The sequence below is a fragment of the Protopterus annectens genome, chromosome 11.part0 (assembly GCF_019279795.1).
Source record: "Protopterus annectens isolate FY-2018-M chromosome 11.part0, PAN1.0, whole genome shotgun sequence".
In the NCBI taxonomy this organism is placed as follows: domain Eukaryota; kingdom Metazoa; phylum Chordata; order Ceratodontiformes; family Protopteridae; genus Protopterus; species Protopterus annectens.
This window is the reverse complement of record NC_056745.1, coordinates 1,555,888,258-1,555,909,693: the sequence shown is the minus strand read 5'-3', so window position 1 is coordinate 1,555,909,693 and position 21,436 is coordinate 1,555,888,258. Positions and strand designations below refer to the sequence as shown.

The window sequence follows — 21,436 nt, the reverse complement described above, 5'->3', positions numbered from 1 at the left end:
TGACTTTGTGAAAAGTTGTCTATGTAAAACAGACCCATCTGTATACACCTTCTAGCTGCTTGCGATTAAATAAATGCATTCACAGCTCACTGCTGTCAGAACCATACTGGGCAACCCACTGCAAACCTCCTCTACCCTCTCAACCTCTTAAATGAAGAATCTGCACTTGGAAAGTTGCTACAACAGGCTCTACATTGTATTTTTTAAATGATATGAAGTCCGAAACTCAAATACCACTCATTACTTACAGACTGCTGTATGTATCCATATTAATAAAAACCTGTCTCATGCACAAGAAGCTTCTTCCCCAGCCAGCCAGCAAACCTCATAATCACTGGCTTGCCAACAAACTGCATGGTCTCAATGGTGCATTTAATCAATCATCTCCCCCATCTGGCATTGGAACCTCGGGGAAGGAGCTCTGCGGTTTGTATTGTTTTTTTATCAAAATAAAATAAAACAGGCTGCAGACCAGTAAACAATTTGCAGACAGGTACTGGTCCATGGACCACATCGAGTTATATGCATTAGCTGCAGTGGCCTCGGACACGGTTCTGGCAAATAAATGCATTTGCATCATGACTATGACTCTGGTGAAATTGTTGCACTAAAATCCTGTGCAAATTCATTATAATACTAAGCATTTTTCACACAAACACACACACACACACACACACACACACACACACACACACACACACCATCACAACAGGCTTCTGTAAAATAGCTTAATTTCTTTTGACATGCATTTTACTCCTTACCTTGTCAGAAAAAATGAAGCCCAGGACTCCACAGGCAAGTTGCATCAGGAAAACTATTGTCAAGCAAATGCAAAACTAAAATAAAAGCATAACAAACAGTCAAAATATGTAAACAAATTTTTCTAAGAAATTAACCAGAGTTTAAACACAGTAGGTAACTGTTGATTAAGACATCTTCATATATGAAGCACAAAAATTTCAAAACGTATCTGGACATATTAAACTGGCAAAAAGATCGAACAAATTAAAAAAAAAAAGCAAGAATAAATTTAGAGTAAAGTTCTACAGAGAAACCAAATTTAAGCAACAATGAAAGTATGAGCAAAATTACATGGGCCTGGATTTCATAGCATACATCCCGCGTGACATTCCTTGCATGAACATCCTTTTGTACAGCCAAAAAGGAAGCAAGGAAAAACATTCTGCAGAAAACAAACTGCAAGCAAAGCCCTTCTACTTCCAAAGGGCCTCATGAAGAATGCATAAGGCATGTAAAATATGCTCTAGCGAAGCAGAGCTTCATACAGCACCTTTAGACATCTCGATAAGGTTGCCTGCCAAAGGCTAAAGAAGCGTATAGCAGGACAGCCAGAATGACTAGAAACAGTCTCAAAGATAAAGCATATTAATTACTGCAAATTATACAACGACCCCCCATTAATATTAAAAAATGTGCACGCTGATTGGTCATCGTGCACGTTGTAAATCAGAGTTATAGTAATGGAAAAAGGCCCTGTCACCCGGACTTTTTCCATAACTATAACTCTTTTTTTACAGCAATGGAGAACGCAAGATCTCCGCTGCTTCACACTGTCTCGCTATGTTAAACTCCTTTAACACAGTGAGACAGTTTGCAAAAAGCAACGGAGATCTTGCTTTCTCCGTTACTTTTGCCCACAGCTCTGATGTACTGCTTAGGCATACGCATGCACAGTACATCAGAACTGCCGCAGAATACCAGACAGCTTAGGAAGGGCAGCAAGGAGGCATTATACAATGCCATTATTTAAGAAAAGTAATTTTTTTTTTTTCTTAAATAATGTCATTGTATAATAGCAATAACCCACTTCTGGGTGTGGGTAATGCTGGATTTACCCATGGTTGGCTTTGTTTGGCCACTCGGGCTTCACCCTCGTGACCAAACCACACCAACCGTGGGTGAATCCAGCATTACCCACACCCAGGCGAGGGTTATTGCTATATTATACAATGACCTCCCATTAATATTCCAAAACGTGCACGCTGATTGGTCAACGTGCCCATTGTAAAACAGACTTATACTAAAGGTCCGGACTTTTTCCATTAGTATAAGTTTTTTTTTTTTTGTGTGTGTGTTAGACAGCGAGGGAGAACAGAAGAGCTCCATTGCTGTAATCTCGCTATGTTAAATGGGTTTAACATAGCGAGATATCTTAAAAAAAAAAAAAAGGCAACGGAGATCTTCCTTTCTCCATTGCTTTTTTTAAAGGTATCTCGCTATGTTAAACTCCTAACATAGCGAAACACCTTTTAAAAAGCAACGGAAATCTTCCTTTCTCCGTTGCTTCCACACACAGCTCTGATGTACTGCGTAAGCATACACATGCGCAGTACCTCAGAACTGCCGCAGAATACCAGACAGCTGCGGACGGGCAGCACGAAGGCATTCTACAATGCCATTATTTAAGAAAAGTATTTTTTTCTTAAATAATGTCATTGTATAATAGCAATAACCCACTTCTGGGTGTGGTTAATGTTGGATTTACCCACGGTTGTCTTTGTTTGGCCACTCGGGCTTCGCCCTTGTGACCAAACCACACCAACCGTTGGTAAATTCAGCATTAACCACACCCAGGCGTGGGCTATTGCTTAAATAGTGGATATTTAAGAACTCTGCTTTGTGACCAATTTCCCCAAAAATGCAAAAAAACTATTTTAGCTAGAATTTTTTTTTTGGAAGACCATGCCTTGAGATGAGGTTCATAGGTTCATACTAGGCTATCTGCCCTGAGGCAATTATAAGCCTAGCCCGATTCTGTATGGCTTACGCCACCCCTTGATTTGAGTATACTGTGCCCTTTTTAAGGTTTAGTTTACTGTGCCTCTGTCTAATAGTGACACTGGAGTAATCCCTGGGACAAACCTACGATTCCCCCATCCACAAGGTTATTAGGTTATTAGGTCTTGTAGATTCATCAGATGGTTATCATATAGAAACCCCAACAGTCTGCAGGACCATCTAATCTAACTGGGTACATATGAGAATGAACTTTGTATGGTTAGAACAGGCATTCTCCCCTGCTTATCATATTCAGTGTGCCAGTATGCCCAATTAAGCAATGAAACTGTCATCAGTGCGAAGTACCCTAGCAAGAGTGGCCATGTTATCTATACTCAGACTTGTCTCTGCTAGATACTGTAAATAGGGGAGACAAAGAGGAAGGTCAGAACACATTTTAACACATTCTAGAGATGTTAGGAATATGCTGCCTATAAGCCCAGCCGATTCACACTTTTGGGGAAAAAAACAACTTGCATCCCACACTTCGTTTTTTGTGCTATACAGGATTATATATCGAGAGATGTACTGGGAGGCCTTTCAGTTACCGAGAAAAAAGGAGACTCTTAACGTTTAAGTTTGGGCCTCTTGAACCAAGAGTATAAATGATGAATCATCTCTAGAGTAATATTAGAAAACCTAATAACCAACTTTTTTCATTTGACTTGCAGAACAAAGTGTTAGCTATTGATAATTGCAAAAGTTACTGGACATTTTGGTACACCTAGAAGGCTGGATGCCAAGACACCAGTGTTCAGAATGGATGTCACAACTGATGTTGGTATCCCACTCTAACCTCTGTTCACATGTAAAACAGAGTTAAAAAATGACTTTGCTTAAGCCATCAGCTCATGTGTTAATGACTGACCAAAATTAGTCAGGTCTGTGACACACAAGGATAAAGCCCTATGCCTGAGGCAGAGCTCAATTAACAGCATGGGCACCTGTATAAGCTTGCAAGGGAGCATGGGGGTGAGCAGCCACTGAAAGCTCACCCATCTTCACGGAGGTAGGCAGCTTGGTTTGCCAAACAGGTGAGACCTACTGGAAACACTAGGTTTGATTCGGTAGAATTTTGATTTAAGACAGACTGGAGAAAAGGTACATATAATCAATAGGAATGTAATGAACAAGTAGTCAGCTAAAAGCATGATTAATTATCAGATTTTAGGGCATAATAGTAATGTTTAAGAAACAAACAGCAGCATAATTTTTAAGTTTATAAAGGATTCCGGCAGAGCAATATATGTCGCAGCTAAATTTCCACCAAATGTCGAAACAGAGATGGTGGCAAACTGTTGGGCCCGTTGTTTTGACAAAGAGGTGCACAACTTGAGGAAATACTTTCCTCCTAGGCCTTGCAAGGCTATATGGGAGAAATACCCAGTGTTGCCTGGTTTGAAAGGGGGATACTGCAATAGCTTCTGGCCTGTCCCCACTTAATCTTTAGTAACATCGGATAAAATCCGTGGTTACCCTCTTAACTACCATGTTTCTTTTCAATCTGCTTCACTAACCCCCCCTCAGCCCAACTTAACAAATGTACAAAAAAGGCAACACTCCACTTTGCAACTGTCATGCCCCTCTTCACATCCATTGTTTGACTAACCCACTCTTTCATAAACTTAACAATTTTAATTCTATTGTCTTTCAAATGCTGTCCCTGAATAGTATTTTTTTTTTTTTTATTTCAGCCTTTAGTAACTACAACACCATATATGCAAAGTACAGTTGTGTACATTTACCATAAATGTAGATGTTCCGAGTGCATTCACTGTTGCAGTCATTACATTAGGGTAATCTGCTGGCAGGTTGCCCTCAGTCAGCCTGAATTCCAAAGTCTTGGGTTCTGCGTTGGTTGCTGTCTTCTCTTCCATGACGTCAGGTCGTCAGGGGGTATAAAACATGCAGCCGACACCATTTGCTGTAGTTTTTCTTGCCCCAGATGTAAGGTGCCCCCAAAAAGGTAGCAAAAATATACATATATACATGCATCAATATAAACTTTACCTTCATCTACAAGCAAATACACCACATAGGCTGTAGAAGATAGAGAAGGAAAGATAAACTCCAAAATGACAAAGAGATGGCGGGAGGGTAACCTGGACTGTAACAGTGAATACACTCGAACATCTACATTTATGGTAAATGTACACAACTGTACTATGTTCTTCGTGTTTCACTGTTGCAGTCATTACATTTGGGTAGAATCCCAAAGCTATGGTTGGGAGACTGGAGCTAAACAGCATTAGGTGCGGCTATAAGGCCATGCAGCACTGCAGTGGCAAAGCCTGCCCTGGACTTAGTAGAGTAGAGAGGCAAATGATAATGCTTTGTAAAGGTGTGAACAGAACTCCAAGTAGCAGCCTCTAGAATGTCTTTGGTAGGTACTCCTCTGGGAAAGGCTGCTGAAGTAGCAGCAGCTCTGGTGGAATGAGACCTAATGCCCTTGGGCACAGGTTTACCATGGTGTAGGTAGCAAAAACGGATGCAGTGGCTTATCCACTTTGAAATTGTCTGCTTTGAAATAACCTTTCCTTCTGATCCTGCAGCATCTTGACACTAGTAATTGCTCAGTTTCTCTTGGAGTTTTAGTCCTGCTCAAACAGAATCTTAGCTGTCTGTGTGCGTCCAAAGAATGCAGAATTCTCTCCCCCTTAATCTGCGGATTTGGATAAAAGGTTGGCAGATGAATTGTTTGGTTAAGAGCCACACTGGAAACCACCTTAGGCATAAAAGTAGGATTTGTCCTCAGACACCCCCTGTCTGGGTAAAATATGATAAAAGGCTCTACAGCCATGAGAGCCTGTAGCTCTGAAACTCTTCTTGCTGTAGTAATTGCTAGTAACACAGTGGTTTTCCATGATAAGAACTTTACATCAGCGGTAGCAGCTGGTTCAAATGGTGGCAGGGTGAGCTTTTCCAACATATAATTGAGGTCCCATGCAGGTAATGGTGATCTTCTAGGAGGCCTTAAATTTTTGGCTCCTCTAAGATACTGCTTTAGTAAAGGATGAGAAAAGATTGGTGGCTCTATTGTAATGAGCCGAAATGGCAGAGGCATGGATTTTAATAGATGAGAAAGACAGGCCTTTGTCAAGCACCTCAGTTAAGCATTGTAATATCGGAGGAATATTTTGTTCTGCTGTATCAGTTCTTTGTGCTTGATTCCAAGCACAGAATCTCTTCCATTTGTCAGCATAAGATTTTCTAGTACTAGGCCTTCTGGCTTCCAAAATGACATCCATCCCAGCTTTACTGAGAGGAGTTGTTTGTATAACTACATGATCAGCCATGCTGCCAGGTTCAGTGTCTGTAGTGGATTGTGCAGAATCTGATTGTTATGCTGGGACAGTAGTTGAGGTCTTTGAGGCAAGGTCCAAGCTGGGTATTGAGACAAGTTCCTTGGAATTGGGTACCAGTACTGGTGGGGCCAGTCCAGGGCAATTAGTATCATCTTTGGTTTCTCTTGTCTGACTTTTAGGAGGACCTTGGGGATAAGAGGCAGAGGAGGAAAGGCGTAAACGGAAGGATAGGGCGTCCACTTTCCATGTTTGTCTGTGATAAGTCCTTGTGCAAAATCTTTTCAATTGATAATTTTGAGGAGAGGCAAATAGATCTATGTCTGGGCTCCCCCATTTCTCCGTTATCATGCTGAAGACTTGTAGATTTAGTTTCCACTTGTGAGGATCCATAAGGTTTCTGCTTAAATCATCTGCCAGTGTATTTTGTTTTCCTGGCAGGAATTGAGCTTGAAGATGTATTTGGTAGGTCAAAGCTGTGCCCCACAGTGCCATGGCTAATCTGCAAAGGGGGTATGAGTGTGTGCCCCCTTGCTTGTTTATATACCACATGACTGTGGTGTTGTCCATCTTTATCAGTAGTTGTCCTGGATGAATTAAGTCCTTGAAGGCTGTTAGGGCATTTTGAACACCTAGCATTTCTTTCTGGTTGATATGTAGATGCATTTGTTTTGGGGTCCATATGCCCTGAATGCGTCTTCCTGCCATGTGGGCCCCCCCAGGCATAATCCGAGGCATCTGTTATGGTTTGGCTGGAAGGGGGGAAGAGTGATGGCCCGTCCCATGTTTTGATGACATGCCTTTGCTCACCATAGAAACTCCTGTTGTAGGCAGGGAATGAGAGGAATCATTGCTTCCAGGCTGTGAGAATGTTGACTCCATAAACTTTTCAGGTACCATTGAAGTTTCCTCATATGCAGTCTTGCATATGGAATCAGTAGGATGCAGGATGCCATGAAGCCCAGAGCCTACAGTATTTGTCTTGCAGATAACTGGGTTTTTGTTGCTTGTCTGGCATGAGGTAAGCCATCTGGTCAGTTGTATTCAAGCTTGCACCCAGGAATGTTATCTTTTGATAGGGTACCAGTTGTGATTTCTTTTCGTTTATTGTGTACCCTAGGCATGTTAGAAGCCTTTTCACAAACGCCAGGTGTCGAAGAAGAATGTCCTTGTTCTCTGCTTGAATGAGACAGTCGTCTAAGTAAGGATATATTTGTATACTTCTTTGTCTACAAAATGCAATTACTGGTGCCAGGCACTTTGTAAAGACCCTGGGCACATTAGATAAGCCAAAGGGCAGTGCACAGAATTGGTAATGCATTAAGCCAGCCTTGAATCTGAGGTATCTTCTGCATGATTGTTTTATTGGGACATTCAGGTATGCCTCTTTTAGGTCTAATGTCACCAGCCAAGCATTCTTGCCCAGCATGGGCAGAAGCTGCTGCAAAGTCAGCATTTTGAAATTTGGAATGTCCAGGTATGTGTTCAAAAATCGATAAATCCAGTACTGGCCACCAGGCCTTGTCCTTTCTGGGTACCAAGAACAGTTGAGTAAAAACCTTGTCCTTTTTCCTGGTCTGGTACTGGCTGAATGGCCCCCATATCCATGAAGGACATAACCTGTTTCTGTGCCTCTGCCCATTGGTTTTTTGGCAGATCTGGCCATCCATCTGCCATTGGCAGAGTATGGAAATGGAATCTGTATCCCTGTGATACTATGTTTAGTACCCACTTGTCTTAGGTTATTAACTGCCAATTTTGAGGAAAAAGTGCTAACTTTCCCCCCTATGGGAGCTGCCAAAAGGTAAGTGCTTGGTGTAGGCAGAGGGAAGTCATTGGGATTGTTTTCTGTAGGTTTGCGCTTTATCTCCTCCAGATTTGGAGGTAGAAGCGACCCATTGCTTTGATCTGTATGAATCCTGCGCCTTGTATCTGGAACCCTTACGGTGTCTGGATTTGCCCCTTTGAGCTCTGTCTGACACAGGAAAGGACCAATTTTTTGTAGGCCAGTCTCTACTGAATCTTCATAGTTACACTTGTAAGACGTCTTTAACAGTTTGCATAGACTTAGCTTTGTCTTCCATTTTCTTTAAAACCTCTTCTGCCTTAATACCAAACGGAGAATCATGCTGTAAAGGTGCAACTAGCAATTTAGCTTTAACATGATCAGGCAAATTTTGTTCCTTTAACCAGGCATGCCTCCTAATCACAGATCCAGTAACTGTGGCCCTGCAGGAGGCCTCTAAGAATCAAAACCACATTGCAAAGTATGCTTTCCAACTTGTTCAGCTGCATGCAATAATTCCTGCAATTCTTTATTTTCTGCACATTCTGAAATCAACGTCATTTTCTGCTTCAGCAATCCCATAACATGTTGTTCGTACTTTAGCATATGAAATTGACAGTTTAAGGCCCTGATTGCCAAGGTTGCAGATGTATAAACCCCCCCCCCCCCATCTGTTTAGTGCCCTTGAATCTCTGTCAGAGGGGGTAGGATTTTTTGCTGTTGAGGCCTTAACTCCCTTTGGACCCTGTGAAATAGTTTCAGGATCAGCAGCAGGGTTTCTAAATAAAAATTTACGTGAGACAGGGACCCTGTAATATCTGTCAGGCTTACTGGGAGCCAGAGGTAAGGAGTCAGGGGTCAAGCTTGACTCTGAAAACACATCATCCACAATGTCTAAAACAGGGGGAATGGCTAAAAGCTTGTGCTGATGGAGAAGGAAATCCCTGAGCCTCTTTTTTTGATTGAGAAGTCTCGACTCTTCCCAGTGAAAATGCTCCCTTAAAGTATGCAAGGTTTCTCCAAATGAATCCTCAGGAGGAGATGAAGATGGAATAGACTCCTCAGCATCAGAATCCTCATAGGGAGGTATAGATAATTTCTGATCAGAAGAGGAATCGGAAGAAATGGAAACCTGATCTGAAGATTCATAATCAGTGTCTTGCCTAGGCCTCTTATCTGGAGGGGGATGGGTACCCCTGATCAAGGTAATAAGGTCTTCAGCCATTTTGATCATCTGCTTTTTAGGCATAGAGGCCTGTGCACATGGCTCATGCGTCAGTTTTTTAGTTTTAGAAGTTGCTTTAGTCTTTGGTTTTGCAGCTGTCATCGGTTTGATATACAAATGTTGAGGTCTGACTACACCCTCAGAAGCTGGTGCCTGCTCAGCGGCTCCAGACCCATCCGAGGGAGATACATCCGTCGGTCCAATACCTTAAGTATCTTGCAGCAAGCCGGACTCCACATGGGTGTTGGTAGAGGCCTGCGACTCAAAGGTAGCAGGCATCAGGGGCTGCAAAAGCACCTCACTGAGTACCGGCAAACTGGCGACTGGCTTAGGAGAAGCTTCGTCGTCGGTTTTGGATCTCGACTGCCTTTCTCTGTCCTTTTCTTTGCGTTTTTAATGTACTCCAGTAGTCTGATTGCTATCCGAAGACATTTCTGGGTAGTTGAATCTGTTTCCAAAATACTTTGATGCAAAAATATACCGATGCTTAATAGTGCGCTGGTTAAATCGAGCACAAAACCAACAGCCAGGCACGCTGTGATCAGGGCCTAGGCAAGGAATACAGTATAAATGGAAATCCTTATGAGGTATTTGCTTCCCACAAGTAATACAATTATTAACTTTTTCTGACATCGATAAAAAGCAAGAAAAAAGTTTCTCCAACGGGGTACTTAGCTTGAAGACTTTGGATCTGAAACTCAAACTCGAATATTTCGGTAGTCGGCCGATCAGCACTTGCGAAATGCTTCTGCTTTGGGCACTGCATGGCAAGAAAGACTAAAGAAAATGGTGTCGGCTGCATGTTTTATACCCCTGACGTCATGGAAGAGAAGACCGCAACCGACACAGGACCCAAGACTTTGGAATTCAGGCCGACTGAGGGCAACATGCCAGCAGATTACCCTAATGTTATGACTGCAACAGTGAAACGCGAAGAACATCTGTACCACTGTGTCTCTATTCTAATGTAATGCTCCTTTTGATTTTAAACTTTTGTAAAACCACTGTCTTTATTTTAACCTTACGGCTAAATACCATGTCTAGAGTAGTTTTTTTTTTTTTTTTTAAACATTTGTAAGATATTCTTTGTCTCTCATTCGTAGACATATAAAGTACAGTTGTGTACACTTACCTTAAATGCAGATGTTAGAGTGTATTCACTGTTACAGTCATCACATTTGGGTTATCCCTGTCAGGGTAGCCCTAGGTTGGCCCATATACCAGAGACTTAATATTTCTGTGTTGGTTGATGTCGCTTGAGGACTGTCATCAGGTCATCAGTATTATAAAGTAAGGCAGCTGATACCATTACATCAGTTTTTTCTTGCCCTAACCGGTCAGGAGCCCCCAAGTAGGAGTCCAGGTTCTTGTGGAAGAAACCCCACCAGTGGAAAATAAATACAAATAAGTTCCTTGCAAAGAAAAGGAGAACTACAAGTTAGAAAGGCAATAAAAGGAGAAAGAGAAGAAAAGGGGGGGGACCAGGACTGCAACAGTGAATACACTCGGATATCTACATTTATGGTAAGTGTACACAACTGTACTACGTTCTTCATATTTCACTGTTGCAGTCATCACATTTGGGTCGATTCCCAAAGCTGAGGAAAAGGGTGGAGGCAGTCAATGAAACTAAGGGCTGGCTAGGATGTCCTGCAAGACTGCAGAGGCAAACCCTGCCCTGGATGTGGAGAAGAGGGGCAGGTGGTAATGCTTGGTGAAAGTGTGAACAGATGTCTAGGTGGCAGCTTCCAGGACGTCCCTGGTGGAGACTCCTCTGAGGAAAGTTGCAAAGGTGGAGGCTTCTCTGCTGGAGTGTGTCCTGACCTGCTTGGGGGGAGGCTTTCCATGCTGTTTGTAGCAAAAATGGATGCAGTGTGCTATCCATTTGGAAATGGTTTCTTTGGAGATGGCTTTGCCTTCTACCCCTGTAGCAAAGCTATCCAGTAATTAATCAGACTTTCTGAAGGATTTAGTCCCATCTAGATAGAATCTGAGCTGTCTATGCACATCTAGAGAGTGAAGAATCCTTTCCCCCTTGTTATGGGGATTAGGAAAAAGGTGGGTAAATGAATGGATTGGTTGAGAGCCACAATGGACATCACCCTTGGGCATGAAGGATGTGTTAGTTCTGAGGGATACCTTGTCTGCATGGAAGATGATGAAGGGTTCCACAGCCATGACTGCCTGCAGCTCAGAGACTCTTCTGGCTGAAGTGATGGCCAGAAGAAATGCTGTCTTCCAGGACAGAAAGTTTAGCTCTGCAAGCTGGTTCAAAATGGGGCAGGGTGAGCTTTTCCAATACAAAATCAAAACTACAAAACACAAAACTGCCACTAGAACTCACTTGTCCTGCACTAAACAGATCCAGAATAAAAAGCAAAACACCAGGAATTGGAGATGGCTGTAAAATCCAGTATAAAAATCTTTATTCGACACAAGCACTTTCATGGGTCACCCCACTTCTTCAGATGTCTTAATGCATTTTAAAAACAGCTCTTGGTTTAAATATAACACGCTCTTGGGACACATGATTATAACCAACCAATACATTATTCCAGTATGAACAAGCACTTTCACTTTAAAGCAACATTCCACAAGGTATATGCCATTAACTGGACTAAAAGTGTGAACCCTATATATACACTTCTGAAAACCTATTTATAAAATATCTAAATTGCAATTCAAAATTGCACATCAGTGTACAATCACAAGCACAGAATATATCTGCACATACTTATATTTTCCACTTGTTCTCCAAACATACAAGCCTGTAACTAGAAAATTTATTATACAAAATTCCATAGCACATCTTACCTAAAAAGCTGCCTAGACTTTAACTTAGTACGCAGGGGGTTATATTAATTTAATCCAAGTCCTCTATGAGCACTTAGTCTTACTACCCACTTAGCTTCAAGCTCTTCAATACAAAGTTAAGGTCCCAAGCTGGTGTTGGCGTCCTTCTGGGCGGCCTCAAGTTGCTATCCCTTCTTAGAAATTGTTTGATCAAAGGGTGTGAGAAAAGAAGCTGCTCACTGGGAAAATGAGCAGAAATAGCAGAGGCAAGAATTTTTACAGAGGAGAAAGAGAGGCCACTGTGTAGTATGTCAGCTAAGTAATCCAGGATGAGAGGGAGGGAGGGAGGGCTGTGCCATATTGTCTCCCTTATCCCGGATCCAGGTGCAGAACCTTTTTCATTTATCAGAATAAGACTTTCTGGTGTTAGGATGTCTGGCCTCACGGATAACATCCAGAACCAGTTTACTGAGGTTGGCAGATTGGTTCGGGGTTAGGGAATAAGCCAAGCTGCCAAATTGAGTGTCTGCAATTGGGGATGCATGACTTCCCCTTCCTTCTGGGTCAGGAGGTTGGGAATCTGAGGAAGATGCCATGGGGGTAGCGAGGACAGGCTGCGCAGCAAGGGGTACCAGTGCTGCCAGAGCAAGTCTGGAGTTGTAAGAATGGTCCTTGGTTTTTCCTCCCTTATTTTGAGCAGTACCCTGGGGATGATAGTTAGAGGAGGAAAGGCATAGACTGACCCAGGGGAAGGACAGGGCATCCACATTCCAAGCCATGCAGTGATGCTCCCTGGTGCAGAATTTGCTGAGCTGATGGTTGGTGTGGGAGGCAAAGATGTCGACCTTCGGGGTTCCCCATTTCTGAGTTATTAGGGTGAAGGTACTCCTGTTGAGTTGCCACTCGTGTGGGTCCAGAAGATTTCTGCTTAATTGGTCTGCCAAAGAGTTGAGAGAGCCTGGTAGGAATTGTGCTAACAGGTGTAGTTGCATGACAGAGGCTGTCTCTCAAAGGATCATGGTCAGCCTGCATAGAGGGTAGGAGTGAGTCCCTCCCTGCTTGTTGATGTACCACATCAAAGTGGTGTTGTCTTTTTTGATCAGGAGAGCACCTGGAGAGAGAAAGGGCTTGAAAGCTATCAAGGCATGCTGCACAGCCATCACCTCTTTTATTGCTATGCACAGGGACTTGCTGTGGGCTCCATAGGCACTGCATACACCTGCCATCCAGGTGTACACCCCAAGCGTAATCTGATGCGTGTATGGGTGAGGGGACTGGGTGGCGTGGGGTGGGGAGCAAGGCATTCCCTTGTTGTGGGAGCATGCTGCTACCCACCAAAAACAATCTTTTCTGAGCCAAGGAATGGTAGAAGAGTTTCCAGGTCTTGAGAGTGTTGGCACCAAAGGCTCTTTAGGTACAACTGAAGTTTCCTCATGAGCAGTCTGACATATGGAATGAGTAGTATGCAAGATGCCATGAACCCCAGAGCTTGCACAATCTTCCTTGCAGTTAGATGGGGCCTGGAGGCTAGTTGAGAGAAGTAGGCTGTCAGGAAAATTTGTTTCTCTGGAGTAAGGTATGCCGTCTGGGAAGTTGTGTCCAGACTTGCTCCCAGGAAGACTATCCTTTGAGTGGGCATCCTTTGAGTGGGCACCTGTTTGGATTTCTTTTTGTTGATTGTGTACCCTAGGGAGGTTAGTAGGGTCTTTACAAAGACCAGGTGCTTGAGAAGCTTCTCCTGGCTGTCTGCCTGAATAAAGCAGTCTAAGGATGGGTAAATCTGAATATTTCTCTGTCTGCAAAAGGCAACAGCCGCAGCCAGACATTTTGTGAAAACTCTGGGAGCAGTACATAAGCCAAAGGGAAGCACAGAGAACTGAAAGTGTTGAGATCCTGCCCTGTAGCGTAGGTATTTCCTGCATGATTCCCTGATTGGAATGTGGAGGTAGGCCTCTTTTAGATCTAGGGTAGCTAGCAAAGTGTCCTTGGAGAGCATGGGTAGCAGCTGCTGGAGGGTGAGCATTCTGAATTTTGGGATCACCAGGAAGGTGTTTAGAATGGATAGATTGAGAAAGGGATGCCAGATGCCCTCTTTCCTGGGCACCAGAAAACGTCTGAAGTAGAAACATTGGTCTATCTGTTCTGCAGGAATGTGCTCTACTGCCCTCAGAAACAGCAGGGAAAGGACTTGCTTTTGAGACTCTGCCCACTGATTTGGTGGTAAATCTGGGAACCCTTTTGGGGTTGGAAGGGTGTGGAAGGAAAATTTGTATCCCTAAGACACAATGTTCAGAACCCAGCGGTCCTTGGTAATGGTGGCCCAGGTACTTGAGTGAAAGGTGAGTTTTCCTCCTAGGGGTAAGTGAAGGTGGGCAGAGGGAGGGGGTGGAGGAGGCGAGTCATTGTGAGTCCTTACCATAAGGGGGTGGGTTTTGAAGGGGAGGCAAGTCCACTGCTTAGATCTCTGCATTCCCTGGGGCTGCTGTATGGGGGTCTGCTTCCACGGGGCCTAGGCTGGGCCTGTTTACTGGGAGCAGGAAAGTACCAGTATTTGGAAGGACAATGCCTGCTGAACTAAGGGAGCTAGACCTGCAAGAAATCCTTAACTGTTTGCATAGATTTTGCTTTTTCTTCCATCTTTTTTAAAACCTCTTCTGCCTTAGTGCCAAATAAGTTATCTTTGTGCAAAGGGGCATCCAACAATTTATATCTGACATGATCTGGCAGGGGCTGTTCCTTAAGCCATGCATGCCTTCTAATGACAGATCCAGTGACTGCTGCCCTGCAAGAAGCTTCTAGGGCGTCAAAACCACCGTACAAGGTATGCTTAGTTACTTGATTTGCAGAATGCATCAACTCTTGTACATCTTAAGATTCTGTCCAAGCAGGAAAGGAAGACATTTATTGTTTAAGGAGTTCCAAGGTACGTTGCTGAAATTTCAGCATATGGAATTGGCAATTTAGTGCCCTGATAGCAAGAGTAGCTGAGGCGTATACTTTCTTACTCCACCTGTCCAATGCTCGGGAATCCCTGTCTGAGGGGATGGGATTCTTAGAAGAGGTTACTTTAATCCCTTTTTGCCCTTGAGAAATGACCTCAGGGTCAGCTGTAGGATTTTTAAAAAAATACTTGTGTGAGTCAGGGTCTCTACAGTACCTGTCTGGTTTTCTGGGAACATGAGGGTAGGGTGTCAGGAGTTAAGCTGGATTCAAGGAAAACATCCTGCACAAGATCCAGGACTAGGGGGATGGCCAAGGGTGTGTGTTGTGGAAGATCTAGGAATTCACAGTGTCTCTTTTTAGACTGAGGGTAGTCCTGACTCTCCCATTGGAAATGCTCCCTTAAGGTATGCAGGGTTTCCGCAAAGGAAAAATCCTCTCGGGGAAAAGCTGAAGGAATGGAATCCTCTGTATCAGAATCCTCCTAAGTGGAGAGGGGTTGCATGTCTTCATATTCAGATGCATCAGATTCATCTGACTCTTGTTCAGACAAAACTACAGGGGACAGATTTCTTTTCCTTTTGAAGGGGGTAGCTTGGCTTCCCCTAATCAGCATGATAAGGTCTTCCTCCATTTTAAGCATTTGAGGCTGAGGCAAGGTAGCAGGTGCCTAAGTGTAGGTCGTCAGTTTCTTGGGTGTGGTCCATACCCTGGGCCTAAGAAACTTTGTAGTTTTAGAAAGAAAAGTAGCCGTGAAAGAAGCAGTCAGTTTGTGTTGAGATTCGGTAGTGTGAAGGACTTCCTCGGAAGACTGTGCTTGCTCAGCGGCTCCGGACTCATCCAAGGTTGAGACGACCACAGGATCCTTAGTCGAAGAAGTGTTTTGCAACATACCGGACTCTGAAAGGGTCTTGGTAGTGGCCTGCGAATCAACAGAAGCAGGCATCAAGGGCTGCGAAGGCACCTCACTGAGGACCGGAGAACTAATGACTAGCTTAACGGAAGTGTCGTCAGTAGGTTTGGACCTGTGCGGTCTGTCTCGGTCTTTATCTTTACGTTTTTTCAGAAGATCTGCTGTCGGATGGCTTACTGAAGCCATATTGGAATTAGAGGATTGTAAGCAAAAATATCTGGCTACAGTAACGTCCTGACGACAGATAGTTCATGCAGTGAACAAAGCACAGAAGTCACAACGAGGAATATCATAGTCTGGGCCTAAACAAGTGACGCAGTAAGAGTGGAGGTCTTGGTGTGTTATTTGTTTTCCACAGGCGACACAATTATTAACTTATTCTGACATCAGTTAGTGCAAGAAAAAAAGGATCCCCAATGGGGTACTTAGCTTTAGAACACTTCAATTTGTTAGACGAAAACTCAGGTAGCGGCCGACAGGCACTCGTGCGAACTGCTTCTGCTTCGGGCTCCACGGCAAGAAAGAAAGGGCAAGAAAAACTGATGTAATGGCATTGTCTGCTTTACTTTATACTACTGACGACCTGACGTCAGTCCTCAAGCGACAGCAACAGATGCAGAAATACTAAGTCTCTGGTATTTGGGCTGGCTGAGGGCTACCCTGGCAGGGATAACCCAGATGTGATGACTGCAACAGTGAAACACGAAGAACATCAAGAAGACAACGGTTAGATGCTTTAATACACAGAAACACATCAGGATGGATAGCAGCATCATTACATACGAACTAACTAGTTAACAGACAGACCTTACATACATATATCTCAAAGGCTAACTACAAAATGGCAGTCTAGCTTGTACATGCTCAGTATTAACACTTGTTGCAAGCCCTTGGGTAGGCTTATAAGGACCTCCAGACCAATAGCCTAGTATCATCTTATGAACCTTGGATAGCTTCTTAAAGGTGTACACATACATATTGATCTACATCTTCCCTCTTAAAAAGATTGCCAATTGAAAAAACAATATTAGAGTTAGACGTGCATTATTAGTTCTGGTTTAAGCACTTGGGCTTCAGGCCAGTTATTTTACATTAAGAAGGTTCGTGGTCTGCGCTCTTGTGGGAGGAGAGGCTGGACTTTGCCCTTCTGAGGTGGGAATTTCTGGTTAAAGGCTTATAGTGCCTGCATATTTGAACCGTTTCTTACTGAAATTGGTACACCTTGTTTGCTGTAGCATAGACTAGACCCAGGCCTGTTGAATCTAGCTTTTTTTTGTATGCTTGTTGTTTGTTTGCTTGTTATTTCCCAGAAAGGCTAATTCCATCTAAAACGCGGCTTTTCAGCGCTTCTGTGGATCCCTAGTGATATCTGCATTGCTTACTGTACTTATTTCCTTGTTTCACTTGAAAGAAAGTTACTCTGTCATTTTTGCATTTAAGTTACCTGGCACTTGCTCACTAAAGCAATTATATAAGTCAGCACTAAAAAATTAAAAGCACTACACCCTCACAAACTCCCCTTGAGTAGCTTGTTCCTCAATGGCCCTTTTTTTCAATTATAAAGGAATTACCAATACTATTCTAGCATGTCCAAAGGTCAGTTGTCAATCTCCTCTCCAGTCCAGCTGGTGAATCTGGGAATCTTGAGGCAATGTTACAACTGCCTCATGTACACAGACAACCCTCTCCTCCTCCCAACAAATTCCAACACATGTGAGAGATGCAACCATATAGCCAAACTGGAGGCTAAGCTCTCTCAACTCAGTACTGGCGTAACCAGTCAGGAGGAGAAGGAAACCACACTCACTACAATTCCAGTCTCACATAGACCTACCACGACAGCAAATCAAACACATAAACGCACAAAAACACACTCGGAGGCTCTAAATAAAAATCTGCCTAAGCAGCAGAGACCTCCAAAGTAGACACCCAAGCAACCGCTACCCCAAAACAAAACACGTGCAACACATAGCTCACAAAGCCAGTGTGCCGAACAGTCACAGCCCTTAAGGCTAAACAAAACACCTGATACACTTGTAATAGGTGACTATCGTCAGGCACACTGACATCCCGCTCACCAAGCTGAACAAGAAGGTCACGGTGAGCTGCCTGTCGGGCGCTAGGATCCGCCACATAACACAAGCACTCAGGTCACTCCAAGGCATGTACAGATATGACTCAGTCATTGTCCATGCTGGTGTGAATGACCTAAGACGTACCTCCCTGGACTACATGAAAAGAGACATAGAGGAGCTCTCTGAGCATGCAGCCCAGGCCGGTATGACCCTGACCTTGAGTAGCATCTTACCCTTACCAAGAATGATGCCACAATATGAAGACAAGATGATCAATTTCAACAATTGGCTTAAGTACTGGTGTCATTCAAAGGGGATCCAATGCCTGTCAGCCTGGGATGACATGCTCGACAAGCCACGATGCTTCGCTAGGGATGGCTTGCACCTGTCACCCCTGGGCTTTCGGATATTGGCAAAGGCTCTTGCTACCCCCATAGTGCCTTTTTTAGGCAAGGCGCAAAAGAGAAACCCACCTCCATAGGTATCACAAGGGATAAGAAACTAAGAGTAATGCTGCTCAATGCCAGAAGTCTAAACCTCAAGCTGCACGCACTCAAAACTCTCCTTAGCATGGAGAACATTGATATCTGTGCAGTAACAGAAACCTGGTTCAAGGCTCCAGAGAGCACCCCAGCACTACCAGGTTATACCTCACACCATGCTTTTCGGCCCAAAAACCTGGACCGAACCACAAAAGGAGGGGGAGTATCAATATTCGTCAAAGATATACACACCTCCAGGTTGGTGGCACAGCACGAAGCATCAGAGACTATCCATGTGCAACTAAAAGTGGGTAAAACTGCCTTTCAGTTTATAGCCTGCTACAGACCACCCTCCCAAACCCAGGAACCCCACTCGGCCTTCCTGAGAACACTGGAAAATATGAAGGTATCTCCAAACACCATTATATTGGGCGACTTCAACTACCCAAACATAGACTAGGAGCATTACTCTAACTCCAACACCCTAGTCCAAAGGTTCCTAGAATTTATAAACTCAAATGCTATGGAATAACTTGTTACCACTCCCACACAAGGGGAAAACATACTGGACCTGATCATCACCAACATGGGGACTCTATGCTCCAGACCAGAAGTGTATCCCTCACTGGTAAGATCAGACCATAAACTAATCTCACTGGATATTCACATCCTGACCCCACCCCCTGCCCAGAAAACCACAGTGAAAAACTTCTCTAAAGCAAATTTCACACTCCTCAAAACCGAGGTGGAATCCTTCAAAGCCCCCGGGCCTGTGGAAAATACGGCCCAGACCGCAGAATCCTTTATAAATGCATTCTATGAACACCTTCAGGAATGCATGGATCATGCAATCTCAAATAAAACCAAGACCCAATCCTCCAAAGGTAGACGCCCTGTCTGGTGGACCCCAGCCATAAACAAACTATACAATAGAAGGAGGAAGCTACTACATGATAGAGCAAAATCCCAAAAAAGGAAGGCATCTCTGATCAGTATTAGCAAAAAACTACGGGCACTCATAAAATCGACTGAGGCCAGCTTCGAGAGACAAATTGCACAGGACACTAAGGATAATCACAAGGCTTTCTTTAGTTATGTTAGGAACCTGGGTGGGAATTCCCAGATATGCTCAGAATTAGTCCAAAATGACAAAAATACACTGAACCCACAGATATTGCCAACATCCTAGCTGACAGGTTCAGTGCAAACTCCCCCCTCCCCACCAAAAGGGCAAATATCTATCCCAGCAGAGTGCTGCCCCCCTGACATCTCAGATGCTCAGGTAAGAGCCGCCCTCTCCAAAGCAAAAAACACAGCATCAATGGGACCAGATGGTGTCCCGGGCTGCATCCTACATGAACTCCAAGAAGAGCTAAACCCAAAACTAAAACTACTGTTCAATCTCAGCCTTACTACAGGATATGTACCCAAAGAGTGGCGTACAGCAACAGTGGTCCCTCTCTACAAAGGTGGTGCCTCAACGGATCCTGGAAACTATCGCCCCATAAGCCTGACTAGCTTGGTCTGCAAAGCTATGGAAAGGATCATCATGGACCTCATAAATAAAGATATTGAGGACCTACAGACACTGGATCCTACCCAGTTCGGCTTTGTTAAGGGCAGATCCTGCCTCTTAAACCCGGTTGATTTCTTTGAAACAGTCACCAAGGCCATTGACGAGGGGAAGGTGGTCCACACAGCCTACCTGGACCTCGCAAAAGCCTTCGATACAATACCCCACTCAGGCATTATAGATAAGCTCACCAGCTTAAATATAAACCCTATGTCACTAGATGGGTTGCAAACTGGCTCAAGGACAGAACCCACATGGTTAGAATTGCTGGAGCCATGTCAGACTCCAAACCAGTTACAAGTGGCGTCCCACAAGGCTCAGTCCTGGGACCTCTCTTGTTCGGTATACATTTCCCGGAGGTACAGGCCAACACAGAAGGACTGTGGCTGACCAAGTTCGCAGATGACTGCAAACTGGGTGCCATAACAGACTCTCCAGCCGACACAAGCATCCTCCAAAAGGGCCTCATAGAAACAGACAACTGGTGCCAGAGCCATGGCCTCAAGCTAAACGCCAAAAAGTGTATAGTTATCCCCTTTGGCAAAAACAAAGTGCCTACAAATTACCACATAGGTGGTAATCCATTAAGTACAGAAGTAGTAATTAGGGACCTGGGGACCCAAGTTGATCGCAATCTCTCATTTGACAACCACATGGCCAAAGTGGTTAGAAAAACATTTTATATAGCCCACCTAATCATGAAGGGATTCACATCTAGATCAGGGGAGGTCATCGTGCCTCTTTACTCATCCCTCATCAGGCCCATAATTGAGTACAATGCCCCTTTTGGGATGTACCTTACCAGACACCTGCAGCAACTGGAAAGACCCCAAAAGTACCTCACCAAGAGGATCAAAGGGCTCAAACAGATGCCATATGCTGCCCGGTTAAAGAAACTCCACCTCTACTCAGTGGCATACCGCCTGCTCAGAGGCGATCTGTGCCTGACGTATAAAGCCATGTCCAACCCGGAATTAATGGACATGCTGCACCTCAGAAAATCCAAATCCCATCGAGCTACACGCTCGAGAGACTTGAACCTCAGCACTGAAATAAATAGGACATGCTGGAGGGACAGATTCATAACCCAGAGGCTCCCCTCACTCTGGAATAAAATCCCAGTCCAGGTTAGGCAGAGTCCCTCATTGACTCTCTTCAAGAGGAATCTTGATGAGTGGAAGGAAGATCGTAGGTTTACCCCGGCTATCACTTCTGTGTCACTGTTAGACAGAGGCACAGTATACTAACCTCGAAAAAGGGCATAGCAAAATAAATTTAAAATGGGTGGCGAAAGCCAAACGCATTCTGGCTAGGCTTATAAATGCCCTAGGGCAGATAGCCTAGTATGAACCTATGAACTATATACATTAGAAACCAAACAGTGTTCATGTCCAAGTTGCTTTGTATCTGCTACAGGGTTTAGAGATGCGCCCATCTCTCATAACATAACAGTGTGAACCAAGTTTAGCAACAGGGACAGTCTGCGGTGCACAGCTCGCATCAGGAACCTCTGGATTCATCATAGGAACAGGAATGCCCTCTGGAATT

The 21,436-nt window shown here is 44.0% G+C and overlaps 1 protein-coding gene across 1 annotated transcript in view; it reads right to left on the bottom strand.

Annotated features, from left to right (window-relative positions):
- TSPAN33 (tetraspanin 33) overlaps positions 1 to 21,436 on the bottom strand; it is a 792,963-nt gene that overhangs the window by 445,127 nt on the left and 326,400 nt on the right. The window contains exon 4 of the mRNA XM_044088828.1: positions 762 to 836. Within this exon, the coding sequence (XP_043944763.1) occupies positions 762 to 836 (75 nt within the window). The remainder of the gene's footprint in view (positions 1 to 761; positions 837 to 21,436) is intronic.